General features: G+C 58.1%; 1 protein-coding gene across 1 annotated transcript; it reads left to right on the forward strand.

The window, feature by feature from the left end:
* Positions 1-4,060: 4,060 nt before the first annotated feature.
* LOC116512089 (microtubule-actin cross-linking factor 1-like) lies at positions 4,061-13,556 on the forward strand. Its single transcript, XM_032222364.1, has 15 exons — positions 4,061-4,309; positions 4,945-5,104; positions 5,286-5,483; positions 5,719-5,856; positions 5,997-6,140; positions 6,296-6,484; positions 7,174-7,291; positions 10,294-10,463; positions 10,816-10,978; positions 11,195-11,349; positions 11,908-11,982; positions 12,277-12,394; positions 12,488-12,666; positions 12,766-12,889; positions 13,117-13,556. Exons 1-15 carry the CDS (start codon positions 4,128-4,130, stop codon positions 13,161-13,163), a joined length of 2,160 nt encoding a protein of 719 aa, XP_032078255.1. The 5' UTR covers positions 4,061-4,127; the 3' UTR covers positions 13,164-13,556.
* Positions 13,557-16,559: the final 3,003 nt, after the last annotated feature.

Consider the following 16,559-nt stretch of genomic DNA (forward strand, 5'->3'; position numbering starts at 1 on the left):
TATCTGCCACTCTAGCCTGTGAATAGTTTTTGAGGGATATATTTATATTTATTTTAAATCTTAAGCACAAGTTCTTTTGTGGTTTTCAAAGTAGAAGGGTTCTTGTCTTTTTCTTTTCTTTTGCTTCTCCAAAAGCACCTGCAAAACGCTGTTCATGCCCTTGAGTCTTTATCAGGTTTTATAAACAAGAGTCCAAATCCTTCCGTTGCAAAGTCAGTGAAGCCAAATAGAGAAGAACAAAGGATACATTGTTTCAAAAAAACTTCAGGCTTAGGCTTCCAAATGGCAGATTCAATTATTATTTTTTATGCTTGTTCCTTAAGTATCTTTAATATGATTTTATAACAAATAGAAGGAGAAATTTGTTAAAGTAAGAAGAAATTTTAGTTCAAGCCAAAAGAAAAAAGTTAAGGTAGTTAAAAAAAACAGGAAAAAAGATCAGTCCTTAAATTTCAGGCGGGGAAACAGGAAACGTTGCAATCACTTCAGTCCACAAAACATCGTTACAAGCAGGAACAACAAACTTTCTAAGGCAGTCCAATAGGGATTAAATTTGCCGATTTGTTCTTGCGTAGAGGACTAATTATTATTATTTTTTAAAGAGTTTCTTAGGGCAATCTTGAAAAAGAAAAAATAACCTCACCAGATGGAACGCTTTCATTTCTTCTCTTCCTTTGGGAGCCGTCTCCGACTATGTCAGCCTGGAGGCTGCCTGTTTGTCGCCGGTTAGAAGCGCTATCCTTGGGTCAATCAGGGACTTTGCAGTGTCCCCTGCGACCAGCAAGGTTTTGTCTTCCCAGTCACCATCTCTTCAGGACGGTTTAGGTCCTGCCGGACCGTCCAAGGGCAAAAGTGTCATCGGCGGACTCAGACTGTCAAGTTCGCACGATGTTCCGTCGCGATGTTGGCTCCTCCTCTCAGGATTTCTAAACTTCCTTTCATGGGTACCATTCAATATTCATATCCAATTATACTCATCATAACACTACACATTGTTTACATTAGTAACATTATCAGTTATTTATTTAAGCTATATCTATTATCACTAAATTTCACTACGTTTAACTAGTTTTAAGTTATATTCTTCCACCTATCAACCTGTATCTTTCCAATAGCAAAACAATCTCATATCTTCTGCCATTTGTGGTACCAATCCTCTAGTCATCTTCTTGATCAGCTTTGTATGGACTTCTCTTAGCAACTTCTTGCTTATAAGATCTCTCATATAATCTTGATGCCCTCTTTCTGTTTCCTTATTCAGTTTGTCTCTGATTATCAGCAGTGTTATCAAAACTTTTGCTTAGTGGAATTTCTTTCTTTAAATCCATAGGTTCTTTAATTTTATCTTCTTCTATATCTTGATCTTTGAAATAGATTTCCTCTCCATTTAATTCTTCTTTCTGTATTTCATTCTTTCCATTTTCAGGAACAAACCAATTACCATAGATAACAGCAGGTTTAGTCTCTTCATTTTTCACTTCGGTTTTTTGAGTTTCAAGCACCCCGTTTTGCATTTGATGAACATTTTCAATTTTTTCATCATATTTTCTTGTTATGTGCTCTATGTATTCCAGTTTTTTCTCTACTATATTTGATAATTTCTGTAGTTTTGAAAATATATTTTGCAAGGTCAAGACCCCTATTTTTCCTTGGGATTGTGTCATTCTGACAAACACAGCTACCCTAGCTTGAAAAATCAATAAAATTAAAGAATAGATTCACAAAGAAGGCTGCTCTCACTTCTCACTGGTCGAAAGCATACTTCAAAGGGAGGGGGAGCAGCTTTTGTCCTCCCCGCCCTCCTCACTCGGCCGGCCGTCTCTGTCTGGTGCTCCCGAAGGTGCGGGAAGTTTCCCTGGAGGCGGCTGGGCTAGTGCAGTGGTTCGAGCAGGTGGAGTTGCAGCTCGTCTCTTCCAAGCCCATGTGGGGCCACTCCGAAGCCACCAAGGAGAAGCTTGCCCCACTCTCGGTGAGTCCCTTCCCAGCAACTCCCTGCATTCCAGGGACGGCTAGGGAGGAAAGGTGGGTGAATTTCACCCCGCTTGGAGCCCTTAGGTTGAGAGGCTGTTTTGGCAGGAGGAGACGTCCAGGGCCTCCCCCCGGAAGGCCCTGGGCTGTTTCCGAAGGGAATCTCTCCCAGGTCTTTGTCTGCCCCTTTGCTGAGGGCGGATGGGGCATCGTCAGACGGTTCAAGCCAAAGGTCCTCCCCCCCCCCCACCAGCTGTTCCTTCCTTGGGCCACTGGGAGCTCCTGGGGCAGCTGAATCTGGGAAGGGCCAAAGCCCAACTGGGGTGGCTTCCCACAGCAGGGAAGGAGCCCATAGAGGTGCTCCCCCTGCCCTGCTTCAGAGGGGGGAGCAACGACGAAAGACTCCAACCCCCGTTGAGAAGAGGCACCCCAATCCAGGACGAGAGCCGTCCGGGGCCTCCTGCGTCACCCAGAAGCCCAGGATGGGAAGCCCAGGGCTGGTGGTGGCTGGGGGGCTCCTGGAGCCTCGGGTCAAGATGTCCCCGCCTGCCTGCTGCCTCTGGCCCCACTTCTTCTCCTTGGTGGGCTGGGACCCTCCAGAGCGCCTGAATTCGTGCCCTGGGAGGCCTCTAGGCGGTTGCAGGGGAGCTTCTGGGCCAGGCCTGGGCGAGGAAGCGTCTCCCCTCGGCTACAGCAGAGCAAGCCACCGCTTTCCTCTTGCCAGGCCATCCCTCTGGGGGGGGCCTTTTCCCAGCACTGGGAGGGTCTGATCTCCTGCCGGTTCCCTCGCGCTGCTCCTCCGCCTGGGCTGCCTTTGGGCCTGTCTTCCTCCCCCTCCTCCTCCTCCTCCTCCTCCTGGCAGTGGTGGGAACCTCACCTGGGGGCCTCTTGTGGTTGGGCAGGAACTGTGCAAAGAGATGGAATCCAAGCAGCAAAGGTACCAGCAAGTCCCGGAGAAGCTCCAGCACCTGCTGGCCACCTGCCACCCAAGCGGAGCTTCTACGGCCGAGCACAGCCTGAGGGTCTTGGAGTGGAAGTGGGGCGGCTGCACCAGCCCCCTGCAAGAGCAGAAGGTGGGTGGGCGGGAAGGGGGCTGCGGAGGGCAGGCCTCTCGTCCTGCCTGGGGTCCACCCACGGACCTCCATCCTTCTCCCAGGAGAAAGCTCCCCCAAAGCCCGAATATGGCCACTAAGCACCATGCCAGCCTCCAGGGGCTCCTTCGGTGGGTCAAGCCGACCGAGGAGGCCTTGGAGGCCCTGCCTCCTCCCAGCTACATCCTGGACACTGTCAGCAAACAGAGGCGGCGGCAACAGGTCAGCCACAGACGGCCGGCAAAGGAGGGGGAGCCCCCTGGGTGGCATGGGTGCCCTTGGCATCCTTTGGGAAGCGAAGTCTGCCTGCCATTCCCTGGGCACAGGCCCACTTGGCCCAGGGCAGACTGGTGTCTGAGGCCTCTTATGTGGGGCGCTGCCGAGCTTGCCCTCAAGTGTCCCTCTCCGGTCTTCCAGCGAGAGTCTGGGTGGGATGGGCGTTGAGGAGGAGGACTGGTCCAGAAATCTCCTGGCTCCGCTGTCTGCTTCTTCCTGCAGACCTCGGCACAGGGGATGGAAGCCCAGAGCAAGAAGCTGGCAGGGGTGGAGGCGGGGGCTGCCTTCCTGACCCAGGACAACGGGGGCAATACCAAGGAGCGGCTGGCCCAGGTCCTACAGCAAGTGAGCGAGAGGGGGGATGTGCTGGAAGAGGCCCACCAGCAGGCCAAGCAGGTATCTCCCACGAAGACTCCCCAAGGACAGTGGGGGATGGGGGGCTGGGGAGGGGCAGCCTCGCCCAGGGAGGTTTACAGCAGTGTTGCTCTGGCCTTGCAGTTCGCAGGGTCCTGGCGGCTGCTCCTCAAGTGGATGGACGGATGGGAGGCAGCCTGCCCAGCCCCTGCAGATGCCCCCCCTGCCAAGCAAGAGGACCTCAAGGCCCTTCTGGGACAGCCCGTGAGCCGGGGATGGGGGGGAGGCTGCTGCATCAAGTCCATCCCCTCTGTGGAAGCCGCCCACGTCTCCTGCCCTATCCTGAGTCCGGCAGGGGGAGGCAGGCGGGTCCCTGGGCCAGGCCACGGCCAGCTGCAGCCCCCGCTTCTCTCCGGCTGGCCAAGGCCTTCTCTCCGAATGTCCCTGCAGGGGTTCCAGAGGCGCCTGCGGGCCAAACGCCCCGTCTTTGAGGCCACCTTGCAGCAGGGGGCTCTCCTGCGTGGCCAGGCCCTCCTCCCTGCCGATGGCCAGGAGCTGGAGGCGATGCACAGGGAGCTGAAGGAGCGCTGGGGGGCTCTGTGGAGCTGGGCAGCCGAGAGGTAGGTAGGGGGCAGAGGGGCTGGGGGGTGGGGGGGCTGCTCACCTCTCAGCATCTCTGGGCCACACGGGGTCTCCACTCACTGGCCAAAGCAGGTCCGGCCTTGCTGGGGCAACTAAACCTCTGAAGGTCCCCGCTCTGTGTGTGTGTGTGTGTGTGTGTGTGTGTGTCCATCCCTCGGGGGGGGGGTTCTTGGGGAGAAAGCCCCATTTCCTTGTTGCTCACTGCAGTGCTACTGAGAAGAGGATGTTTTGTGCAGCCGGGAGGTGTGTCCACATTGGCCCGGCCTGGGGGGGGGCAGGGGGTCAGCTGAAGAGCCGGGAGCAGTAGGCCAGGACCAGGGAGAGCGGTTGAGGTGGTCACTCATGGGACCCTTGACTCATGGGGGTCAAGGGTCCCTGGCCCCACATCCATGCCCCTGGGATTTAAAGGCCCATGTAACGGTTGCGCAGAGGGGCCCAAACCCCTTCTGGATTCCGGTGCTGCTGAATTGGGCGCAGGCCAGCGGGAGCTTGCCCAGAGTGGGTGCTGCTGATGGCTCCAGGGAGCTTCCCCTTGGGGCAGGCCTGGCCCTTCACCCGAGAGAAGGGGGCACAGATGCCTTGCGGGCCCGTCACTGCTGCCAACCCTTTGCAGGCAGCAGAAGCTGGAGGGCCACCTGCTGTTCTCCGGCTGCTTTGGTGATGCCCTTCAGGGCCTCCTGGACTGGCTTTGTCGGGCCAAGCCCCAGCTGGCTGAGGAGACCCCCGTGTCTGGGGACAGAGACCTGGTGGGCACGCTGATGGAGCAGCATAAGGTGGGTGAGAGTGCCACTACCCGGCACGGGCAAGGCAAGGAGGTTTGCATTGCCACTGCTGAGAGGGCCTGGGGCGAGGCGGGCTTGGCGGGCCCGCAGAAGCCCCTGGTGGAGAGGAAGGGGCTGGATGGCTGCGCCACTTAGGTGCCCAGCAGTGAGGCCTCCTCTCTTGCCCCAGCAGGCCTTCCAGACGGAGCTGGGCCGGCGGGCGGTGGCGGTCACGTCGCTGAGGTGCTCCGCGCATGTGTTGGTGCAAGGTGGGAACAGCGTGGATGCCCAGTGGCTGCAGATCCAGACGGAGGAGCTGGAAGACCGCTGGGAAATCCTTGGCCAGCTCTCGGTCTCCCAGCAGAGCCGGCTGGAGGTGGCCCTGAGGCAGGCATGTGGGCCACCCAGGGCAGCGGTGGGAGGAGGACAGCTGTGTAGAAGGCAGAAGCTTCCAGGCGGGGCCTGTGCTGGGACGCAGGATGGGCAGGAGGCTTGCCCCATTCCCTGCCCACCACCCCTTTCCTGAAGCCGAGCAGCTTCCAGGGTGCTTTTGGGTGTCAAGAGGACCCACATTCGGCTCCCCAGAATTTCAGCCCCCTTGATGCCGGCCTCCCTCTCTCCTGCAGGCAGAGGAGTTCCACCGCCTGCTGTCTGCCTTCCTGAGCCGCCTGTCTGGCCTGGAGAAGCAAGTGATGGATGGGGCACCCCCAGAGGAGGAGGAGGAGGAGGAGGCAGCCATAGCCGAGGGCCAGAGCCAGCTGGAGGTCAGGGTGGGGGGCGTGGAGACCCTGCTGCTCTCATCTTGAAGAGTCTCCTACTGAAGAGCCTTCAGCCTCCTTTCTGGAGTGGGGGGGGGGGGCTGGCCCCACAGGGAGGTGCTGATGGCCTTGCCCACCGCCGGCAGGAGATGCAGCAGAGCATTCAGTGGCAGCAGCTGGAGCTGGACTGCATCAGCTCTCTGGGCAAGGAGATCCTGAGCACCTGCCACCCCGATGCTGTGGGCACCGTCCAGTCCTGGGTCACCCTTGCCAAGACCCGCTTCCAGCAGGTGAGCAGAGCAGAAGGGGGGAGGGGCCTGTGGGTGCTCTGGGCCTCGTGTGCGCGGCATCCAGCGGGGTAGAGAGAAGGGGCTCTCCTCCCTCACCACATGCGCCCCTCTCCTGCATTGCTCTCTCCCTCCTCCTCCTCCTCTTCCTCCCCCAGCTCTGCAGCCAGGTCCAGCAGCAGGAGCAGCGGCTGAAGGGCCAGGCGGCCTCCCTGGCTGCGAACCAGGAGGAGGCGGAGCGGCTGAGCGCCTGGATCACAGCCGCCCAAGAGTCTTTGCGCCTGCGGGACCAGGAGCCCCTCCCGGAGGATAAGAGGCAACTGGAGGAAATTGGATGCCAACACGTGGTAGGATAACTTTGCCCTTTCCCTTTGTGCCAGCCCCGGTGGGAGCCAGAAGGGGTTCTGCCCTCCTGGCTGCTGCTAGCCCTTAGCAATAGCAATAGCAATAGCAATAGCAGTAGACTTATATACCGCTTCATAGGCCTTTCAGGCCTCTCTAAGCGGTTTACAGAGAGTCAGCATATTGCCCCCAACAATCTGGGTCCTCATTTTACCCACCTCGGAAGGATGGAAGGCTGAGTCAACCCTGAGCCGGTGAGATTTGAACCGCTGAACTGCTGATCTAGCAGTAGCCTGCAGTGCTGCATTTAACCACTGCGCCACCTTGGCTCTTAGCAGTGGGTTGGCTGGGACGTCAGTGACCCCCACTTGCCCCCCGGCCCTTTGACCTTCTGCAGAGGCCTCCCCCTCCCTCCTTGGCAGGGCTGCCAGGGAAGGCCTTCCGCTGGGCAGTGCCTTCTGCCACGCAGTCGAGGCAACCAGGTGGCCACAGCCCTGGAGAGCCCGTTTTCCCAATTGGGGCAGGGGGGCACATTTCGGTCAACGTGGGAGGCCCTGTGAGTGTGCGCCAGTGCCTATGCAGGTCTCCTGCTTTCAAGCCCCTGAGTTTGAGGGTGGGGCCTCGGCCCCTCAGCAACGATGCCTGGTTGCCAAGGTCCGAATGGCTGATGGGGACCCCTCCCCCTGCCCCCCAGGTCTTCATGCGGGAGTTGGAGCACAAACAGGCGGAGGTGGAGAAGGTGGCCAAGAGCGGCAGGCGGAGAAGAGCAGCACAAGTGGGCCTGGCGCCTTCTTCCAGCCAGCGGCCTCCTGGTTAGTCAATCCCTGCTCCTTCCACGCCTTTGCTCCGGGCCAGAGGTGGAGCATCCAGAGCCACTGGCCGCGTGATCCTGCTGAGCCTCCCTCCGTCCCGCTGAGCCCTTTGGAGGGCAAGTGCTAGCTGGAGGCCGAGGGAGGGGAAGAGGAGCGGGCACCTCCAGGGAATCAAGCGATTGGATCGACACCTGACGACTTGGGCAATGAAGCCGCCACCGAAACGCTCCAAAGTCCTCCTCGGTCTAAGAGAATGGAGGTTTTAGAAATCTTATCAAACGTTAGAATTAAAGGTGAAACTAATACAACCTAAAAAAGATGAAAAGTGTAGAAAAGAAATAGAAAAGAAAAAATACATAAAGTAATGACCATCACAAGTACAAAGGATTTTAGTCACAGATCATCTGCTCTGAAATAGGAGCATTGGTCTCTTCTTCTGTATTCCATTTCTAGAAACAAGGCCTGGTTTTTTCAGTCCTGATCAGCAAACGCCCATTAAGGACGACCAGAGATGGCAGCCTCTCTCTTTTAACCCTCCCTAAATAGGCCAATTTTGCATTCCTTTATTTTTAACAATCTTGATCTCTGATTGCTTCAAATGGTGTCCTAGAACTTTTCTCCATTTGGTCCCTTCTTGCAAATCCTTCAATACCTTCAGGAGCCTCTCCGGTAAATCCAGTGCAGGGACGTCGTCCAGGCCCTTCTCTTGTGATTCCTGGACCCCTTTTCACGACGAAGACGGCAGCATCAGCGGTTCCCTTTGCCTGTCCCGCAGGGCATCTTCTCCCAGCTCCCTCTTGCAGCCTGTCATTTTAAAATCCACTTTCAGATCAGCCCCAGTCTTGTCCAGTGTAATTTGATCTCCTCCCTCCACATCTCTTAAACACAGATTATCTATAAGAACAGACACTTTTAAAATCAATTTCTGGGCCCATTGTTCACAGGTGTCATTTTATAAATGTAACGTTAAAAGTGTCATTCATTCATTATCATTTATCATGATGATAAATGTAATGTTAAAAGTGTCCCTCCGTTCTGCCTAATCAAATCACCTTGAATCGTTTTCCTCCTTCCGTTGCAATCTTAAGTTTCTTCTGGTTCCCTCTACGGTCCAATCGTTGAAGTTCCGTTCTTCCACCGTAGGATTTTTTAAAGATTTCAAAACAGCAGTGTTTACCCATCGGAAGGATTCTTATCATTAGTTTCAAAACCTTATTTCAAATCCAGGTGGATCCTTAGTTCATTTGGAACTTTCCAAAAATCAATGTTCTAGTCACCCACATTTAAAACCCCTTTGGTTGAGGATTGAAGGAAACTCACCCGGTGTGGCCTGAGGTGGTGTCACCCCAAAGGTTCCTGAGAGCCGGAAGAGCAGTTAACGAGCAATTCCCAAAAAGGATGACAGAAGGAGTGTATGAGCCCAGTGCCCATAGAGGCACCAACTGAGTGGAAAGACCTTTCCCTTCTACACCCACCAGAGGGCGCTGTCTTGTGGTCTACGGACAAGCAGCCGCTCTCTGGAGCACTTGTGGGCGATCCCAAGTCCCCTCCTTGCACAGAGAGGAATTTCGCAGAGCAGGTTTACTCGGTGGCTCTGCCTTCCTTTGTGCTCATTGTCTCTGCTTTTTGCAGAGGTGTCTTTGGTTGACATTTCTTCCCTGGAGGTCCCCCAGGAGAACAAGCCTGGATGGAATAAGCTGAGCGGCTGGGTGCCAGCAATGCCGGAAGATGGCCTGGGGCAGAGATTACCTCGGATGGGAGGAGGGGCCCCTTGCCTCCTGCTTATCCTGGCGTGCTTTTCTGTCCTGCCATTGTGAGAAGAGGACAGTGCTGCGCCAATAGCTCCGTTGCCAGGAAGGCAGAGACGGGCTCTCCCTGGAACCCCCCCTGGTTCTGCTGGCTGTCCTCCAGGGGGGGGGGGATGGGCCCTGGAGAAGCTGCAGGGTGGGTGGAGCCGGACCCAAAGCTCTGGGGTCCAGATTCAAGCAGGGAGTGTCGGGAGCCCATGGGGTGGGGATGATGGACCATTAATTGTGGGAGGGGAAAGGGGAATTAAGGGCTGAAGACACGACTCTTTTCCCAAATGTGGTTTTCTTTGGAGCCCAAGAGTTTTATTGGTATTTGTAGTTTTATTGGTATTTGTTTTATTGGTATTTGTTTAGCTGGGATCCTCCCTCCCTCCCTCCCCTTTGTAACACGTGTGTTGCTTTATAAGTGTCCCTTTGGACTATGGTTAAAGGCTGCTCCAGATGCTTCCCTTCCCACCCCTTCTCCAAGTGCTGCACACACACACACACACACACATCCACAATAGGCTTCTCAGGTGCAGCTGCCTCCTCCACAGTGGGAAGGGAGGGGGAGGAAGAAGAGCCCCTTCCTTCCTCCCTCCCTCCCTCCCTTCCTTCCTTCCTTCCTCCCTTCCTCCCTCTCCTTCGCCAGGGGCCTCAGGGCATCCTCCTTTCTGCTTCTCCTCATGGGCAAAGGCTGAGGAAGAGGCTGGGGAACTTTGGACAGTCCTGGGAAGGAGGGAGCATGAGAAGGACATTTCCTCTCCCCTTCCCCCCCCCCCCAGGCTTGTCTAGCGTAAGATGCGGTGGGGAGGGGCTTTCAAGAGCAGGCCTGGGTGCTCTCAAGGGAGAAGGGCAGAGTCTGGAAGCCCCTTGGGGCTTCCTCTCCATCGTGAACCAAAGAAGATCGCTGACTTCTTGAGCCTCTTTCTTGGCCTTCCTTCAGCTCCTTCAGCCTGTGTCCCACCTGCTCGCTCACTCCCTCCTCTGCCCCACAGCCAACTTACAGGAGGGCAGGTGAGCGGAGCCCTGTGCTGAGACCCAGCTCACAGCTCCCCTTACACTTGCCCCCGGTCTGGGTGCCCTCATCGGTCCCTTGGGGGGGCTGCTCGGGGTTCCCACCTGCCCCCCTGCATGCTTTCTCTCCAAAGGCAGCCAGCTGCTTAATAACAGCATGTTTTAGCTGGGATCCTCCCTCCCTCCCTCCCCTTGCAGATTGGCCTGGTGCCCGCAGAGCTTTGCCCCGGCCCTCCTCCATGCCCTTGGAAGACCTGCAGCCCCAGGACCCACTCCTGGCCGAACTAGTGCACCGCTGGCAGTGGCTCTGGGTGGCAGCTCAGGAACGGCAGCATCGGCTACAAAGTGCCCAGCGGCGCCTTCAGGAGGTGAGGATGGCCAACTGCAGTGGGCGAAGAGCCCCCCCGGAGCGGTGGGACAGATGCAGGGAGGGACCCGAGTCAAGTGGCAAGGACCCCTGGCAGCCCTGAGACATCCCGGTATCTGGGTGGGAGGCCTGGGCGGTCCTTGGCCACCTCCAGTGGGACTGGGCAGCTGGATGGGGAGCTACGGCACACCAGTCCCCTCCTGGGCCAGCTTCCTCCTCTCTGGGTCCGCCATGGGGATGAGGAGCAAGGGAGGGCACGGGCCCTGCTGGTGGCCTTGCCTCGGGCGTCCTTGTTGGGGTCCTTGCGCCTGGCCCCTGTGGCTAGGTGCGTGCACACTCTGTCTCGCACACAGCTAGAAGAAATGGCCGGCTTCAACTTTGCTGCCTGGCGCAAACGGTTCCTGCAGTGGATTGGCCACAGGAAGTCCCGGGTCCTAGACATCTTCCGCAGCATTGACCAAGGCCAAGATGGGCGCATCACCCAGCAGGAGTTTATCAGGCGTGTCCTGGCCTCCAGTGAGTGCCGATCTGGGGCTGCCTTCCTGCAGGGCACAAGAGATGTAGGCCCTCCGTGGGGACAGGCCGAGAGGCCCAGGTTTCCTTGCAGTGGCCGCCCCCCTCGGCCCCTGTGGTGCGTTTGCTTCCCCTCGTGGCTGTTGTGGACATGGCCAGGATGTCGGGGGTGAGGGAGGGGGGAGGTTGGCCTCCTCCACTCCTTCCTTTCCTCTCCAGAGTTCCCCACCAGCCTGCCGGAGATGAAGGCAGTGGCCAAAATCTTTGACGTGAACAGGGACGGTTTCATTGATTATTATGAATTTATCAGCGCTCTGCACCCCAGTCGGGACATCCTGCACCGGGTGGCCAACGTGGACCACATCCAGGAGGAGGTAAGGGGTGCTGCTGCAGACCCCCTTGGAGATGCAGCTGAGCCCAGGTGGCAGCGCTGGGCATAGGAGTGGGAGGGAAGGGGTGATGCCCAGGAATGTGAATGGATGGCGGGAGGGGTGCAGGGGGTTCCCAGCTGGGATTCTCATCGCCCAAGTGGCGCAGCTGTAAAGCCAGAGCGGATGCCTCTCTTGCCGTTCTCCAGTGCAACTTCATACGGGCAGCTTTTGCTACTCCCTGCCGGCTTCCCAGCTGGATTTTCTCATTGAAGCCAGCAATTCAGGTTGGCAAAGGCGACCAAGTGACCACAGGAGGCCGTGCTGGGGGCGTTTTGAAGGCCGGTCATAAGCAGCACCCGCTCGGCAGCGGCTGAGTTCCGGTGGTTGCTGAGTGAGAGCAGGCATGGACCTCCAGGATTCCGGCATGGAATTTCCCCGAGAGAAAAGAGAGGCTGGCAACGGGGGGGGGGGGGTGAAGTCTGGGCCCCTGCAAAGGCAGGCGTGTCTAGGAGAAATTGGAGGCTCTTCTCCCCCCCCAACTGCTTCTCCTTTGTGACCCAGGTGAACCGACAAGTGGCTGAGTGCAACTGTGTGAAGCGTTTCCAAGTGGAGCAAATCAGTGGCAGCCGCTACAGAGTAAGCCTGTGCGCCCCCCCCCTCCTGCTTTCCTAACCCTGTGCCCTCTGGTTCCCGAGTCTCTTGGCCCTTCCCTCTAAGCCAGGGACCCTGTCAGCTTCCAGTCAGGTTGCTCTAAGCTGGGTCTCTGCCCGGGCTTCTCCTGGCGCTCATTTCTCACACCAGCTCTGCCCTCGGGGTCCGCGAAGGGGGCAGCCGAGCCATGGGGCTCTTCCTCCGCCCTGAGAAGCAGGGACTGAGAGGGAGGCCGCACGAATGGCCTCTGTCAAATGGCCCCTCCTGCTGCTTGTCCAGTTTGGGGAGTGCCAGCAGCTGCGCATGGTCCGGATTCTACGAAGTACCCTGATGGTGCGAGTCGGGGGAGGCTGGACGGCTCTGGACGAGTTCCTGGTGAAGAACGACCCCTGCAGAGGTGAGAGGCTGTTGGGTGCCAGGACCCCAGGAGCAGCCCAAGCAGGATGGGTGTCCGACGGCCTCCCCATCTTGGTGGCTTTCTCTCTCGCAGTCAAGGGAAGGACCAACCTGAAGATCAATGAACGATACCTCTCCCCGGGACTTCTGGGGCGGAAGGGGGCCGGCAGCCAATCTGCCCCTGCCTCCAAGATCCTCTCCCCCAGCGGTTCCACCTCCAGCCTCAGCCTGTACAGCAGCGCCTCTGCGCCCAGCAGCCCTGTCCCGAGGAAGGTGAGCCGGTTGGAGCGGGCAGCGGGTGGGCAGAGTCCTGGGCTCCCCGAGGCGGCCCTGGCAAATCCTGCAGCCGGCCTCTCCTCCCTCTCCTCCCAGGCTGTTCTGCGCCGGACACGCTCAGGGGATCGGTGCCTCCACTCCTGCAGTCCTGCTGGGGCAACCGGGAGGGCCGAGCCGGACTTTGCCGCTGGAGTGGCTGGGCCTGGCGCTGAGCCCCCAGGTGAGAGAGTGGTGCTGGACTCTGTGGCCAGAGGGGCTGACCAGAGGGGCTGACCTCAGCCTGCCAACGGAGAGGCAGGCCGGCCCTTGCCCCAAAGCCTCCAGGGTCATGGCTGCAACCGTCCAGGGGGCACCCGGGTCTGGCAGCCTTGCTTGGGTGGGCTCCTTGAGCAGGATTGCCCCTGTGAAGGGCCTATTTTGTGGGACGCTCTCTCTGCTTCTGTGTAGGTCACCCCAGAAGAGAAGCTGCCCCAGGTGATGTCCCTGCACCCTGACCGCTGGAGCATCTCCTTCCTCTCCGGGCCCAGGGAGCAGCAGCGGAGGGATCTGAGCAGCCCCCACTGGCACCCAGGCCTTGGGAGGCTAAGCAGGCTGCCCCATCCTTTCCCCACAAGCATCCGTTTCCCTGCTCTCCGCAGCCGTCCCTGGCAATGCAGCTGAGGCTCTCTTGGAGCAAGACCACCCGTCGGAGAGGCACGGTTTGGTGCTCCCACAAGCCAGTTGCCCAGCTAGCCGAGGCCTCCCTCGGGTGAAGCTCCGGTGTTCCTGGGGCAGATTTTGGAAGGAGTGGCGCCTTGCCCTGGCCGAGCACTGTCCCTCTGCAGGCAGGTGGAATCCTGGGGCCAGAGAGAGCACCAGGGGCAATAAAGACAAGGCTTCCTGCAGTCCCCACTGCCTCTGTGTGCGCGGTGTGTGATAGTGCGTGTGTGCATGCGGGGAACCCAGGGGTGCAGAAGCAGCCAGCGGGCTTCATTCCCGGCTGCCCACCGAGAGGCTGCTGAGGTTGGGCTTCCTGGGGCCAGGATGGCTGCCTGCTCTGCGGCCTCACGCAGCCACCAGGGAAGGTGCTGAGGTTGCAACGCAGGGGCCGCCACGGCCTGGGCTGGCAGGTAACCTCCGTGGCCGGGTGTCCAGGGTTTCTAAGCACAGCCCCCTGCCCCAAATGAACTCCTCCAGGCGATGGGGTGAGGGGATGGGGCCTGCAGCAGCCAGAAGTGAAACTCGGGCAGGGAAATGGGAGGGTGGGGGAGAGTGGAGGGAAGCGAAGGGGATCCTGGTAGGGAAGCCGCTTTGCATCGGGGTCCCAAGTCACAGACCCAAAGCCACCAAAGCTCTCAGTCCCGGAGTTTCCCCAAAGCACGAATTCACTGGGAATGTCATCTTGGCACAGCTGGTGAAAATCCGACTCTGAAGTTTTCCCCACCCAAATCAAAAGTTCTTTCCCCCAGGGCACAAGTCCATCCCACAGCCCAGGTCCCAGTCCCAGCTGCCTTTGGCCCCCGCCCCTCCAACCCCTGGTAGAGCGTCCTTGGCTCCCACGGGAAAGGCTGTTTTCACGGCGGCCTCCCTCAGTAACCAAGAAAGAAAAACCACTCAACTCCATTTTGCAGAAGCACTTTTACTGGTCATGAGTAGGTAGCAGCTAAGCAAAGCAAGATCGGAGGCAAAAGCGCGCGTAATCATAGGTATCAATATGTGACCCAACCCCCTCCCCATGGTAACCCCATCCCATAGTCCAATCCGTACACCCCACAGGTGTCATGTGGGAGACATCTTCAAAAAGCATCACCAGTATGCCGGATCCATCCATCCATACACATCCATCCCCCCCCCCAGCTATCTCTGTCTCCCCCCTCACGTCCCCACAGCTCCCAACAGGCCCTGTTGTGGCAGCCCCTCCCAAAAGGGCTTCAGTGCGGACACTTGGCTTCTGCCCTTGGGGGAGGGCTGGCCTCGGTGAGGACCGCATGGGACGCCCTCCCTTAACTACCCAATGGCGACCTCACCCATCCCAAGGGAGAAGGTTTGAGCTCCTGGCAAAGGAGGAGGCCTCAAAGCCGGCCGAGTGCAGGCAGAGGAGTGGGAGGGGATCCAGGAGAGCATTGCTGGGCCCTGGAGGGAGAGACCCTTTCAGCCCCTTCATAAATGGTCTGGGGGGAGGGCAGAGAGCTGGCTAAACCCGCAGGCCCCCTTGGCCATTGAGGGCCCTGGAAACGGGTGAGCCAAGAGGAGGTCTGGCCTGTAGGGTGTAACCCAGAATGCTGGGGAGGAGGGCCAGGAGGCTGGTTGTCAAACCAGTGAAGCTGTCCTGGAGAGAGTGGACAGCAGCTGCCCCAGGGCAATGGGGAGGGCAGACAAAAGCGCCTCATTAACCCCGGGGGTCCTTTGAGGTGGGCACTGCCTTGGCGGATGGGGAAGCCCTGAGGTCCCAGCAGGGAAATCCAGGGGGCCAGATCCCCGATGGCTCTCCTGAGGACGCTCCTCCGAGCCCGCATCCATTTGTCGCTGCCCTTTTTGAGTGTGGTGCAAAGACTTGACAAAGGGGTGGGGTGGGGTGAGGGGACCAGTTACTACCTGTGATTGGCAGTTTATGCTGCAGGGAACAGAATCCAGGAATGACATTGGCCTCTTTGGCAGCTGCATCACACAGCCACACAACACACACGGACGGACGGCTGACAAGAGCGCCCCCATCCCTCCACCCCGCCTGCCGGCAGCTCCACCTCAAGCAGGTCGGAACGGCTGGAAGGCGGATTCCAGGCAAGGCGTTTGAAAGGGAGGCATTTGCCAGCGCAGCTTTCGGGCCTCTTGGCCAATGGGCATATCGGCCTTCATGGAAGGTTGAAAGCTCTTCCACTGTAGGAACAGAAGCTGCACAGCTCAAAGCAGAAATTGGAGTGGATTTCGGTCTGCAGACCTTGGGGGGGGGGTTGCTCTGGGGCGGCAGAAAGGGGTCTTGCTTGAAAGGGGTCCAAGGGATTGCAGGCTCCCCGCCCTCCTTTGCTTGCTAAAGGCCGGCAGGGGCCTGGAGGAGCTACGTCCAATGTGTTGGAAGCCTTTGAGGGCAGAACCTCAGCCGCGTTTTGTCTGTGAGTTTGTCAGTCTGCGTTGCCTGGGAGGAGACGGCTGCAACTACGCACAAAAGCTCAATCAGCACTTGGACGGGACACCACCAGGCTAGACTTGGCCAGACTCCCGGCCAGGGCAGCGGAGGGCCACTTCACTGGAAAAACTCCCCCCCTCCCCATTGCGTCCTTGGGCGGAGACAACAAATGTTGGCGGTTCAACCTCAGCTTCTCGGATCAGTTTACATACGTGTTGTGTCACCTTTTCTGTTTACCTTGTTGGGAACAAAGAGGGGCCGGTTCAGGGAGGGGCCGGCTCACCACGGCCCAGGCTTGGCAATATGTGCTGCAACTTGCTTCTTTCCCTGGGACTTGCAGAGGTCAGCAGTGGGAGGCCAGGGAGCCCGTTCCCAACTCTGGCACGGCATGGCACTTCTGCCGACACTTTGTCGTCTGCCATTCATCTGCCGTCATCGTAGCCTCCAGCTTGTTCCCCTGGGCACCCTAAACTGGGCTCTGTTGATGCCTGACAACATCCACTGATTTGAGGGGCCCATTTTATTGGCCAAGAACATCGTCGGGACATCTCCTTGCGGGGGGATTTTGTTATTTTCAGTCACAGACATTTGGGTTCCCCTCGTCCACACAAAGCCATTCATTCCGTGCCCCCAAGACCTGATCCGGTTCCTGTGGCTGGGTGGGCTGGGCCTGAGCACTTAGCTGCTGCCGCCGCCACAGAGCTTCTGCCTCCGGGCTCTTGGAGGCTCAGCTGGCCCCTTCTCCCCCTCTGTGCTGGCCCTTCCGTCACGATGCTCCTCTGCGCTT

The sequence above is a fragment of the Thamnophis elegans genome, chromosome 8 (genome assembly GCF_009769535.1).
Source record: "Thamnophis elegans isolate rThaEle1 chromosome 8, rThaEle1.pri, whole genome shotgun sequence".
In the NCBI taxonomy this organism is placed as follows: domain Eukaryota; kingdom Metazoa; phylum Chordata; class Lepidosauria; order Squamata; family Colubridae; genus Thamnophis; species Thamnophis elegans.

Coding starts and splice junctions, on each gene's coding strand:
- LOC116512089 (XM_032222364.1), top strand. CDS start 4,128: ATGTCCCTGCAGGGGTTCCAGAGGCGCCTGCGGGCCAAACGCCCCGTC. Junction 6,485..7,173: donor AAATTGGATGCCAACACGTG/GTAGGATAACTT, acceptor CCTGCCCCCCAG/GTCTTCATGCGGGAGTTGGA. Junction 12,667..12,765: donor GCAGCCCTGTCCCGAGGAAG/GTGAGCCGGTTG, acceptor CTCTCCTCCCAG/GCTGTTCTGCGCCGGACACG.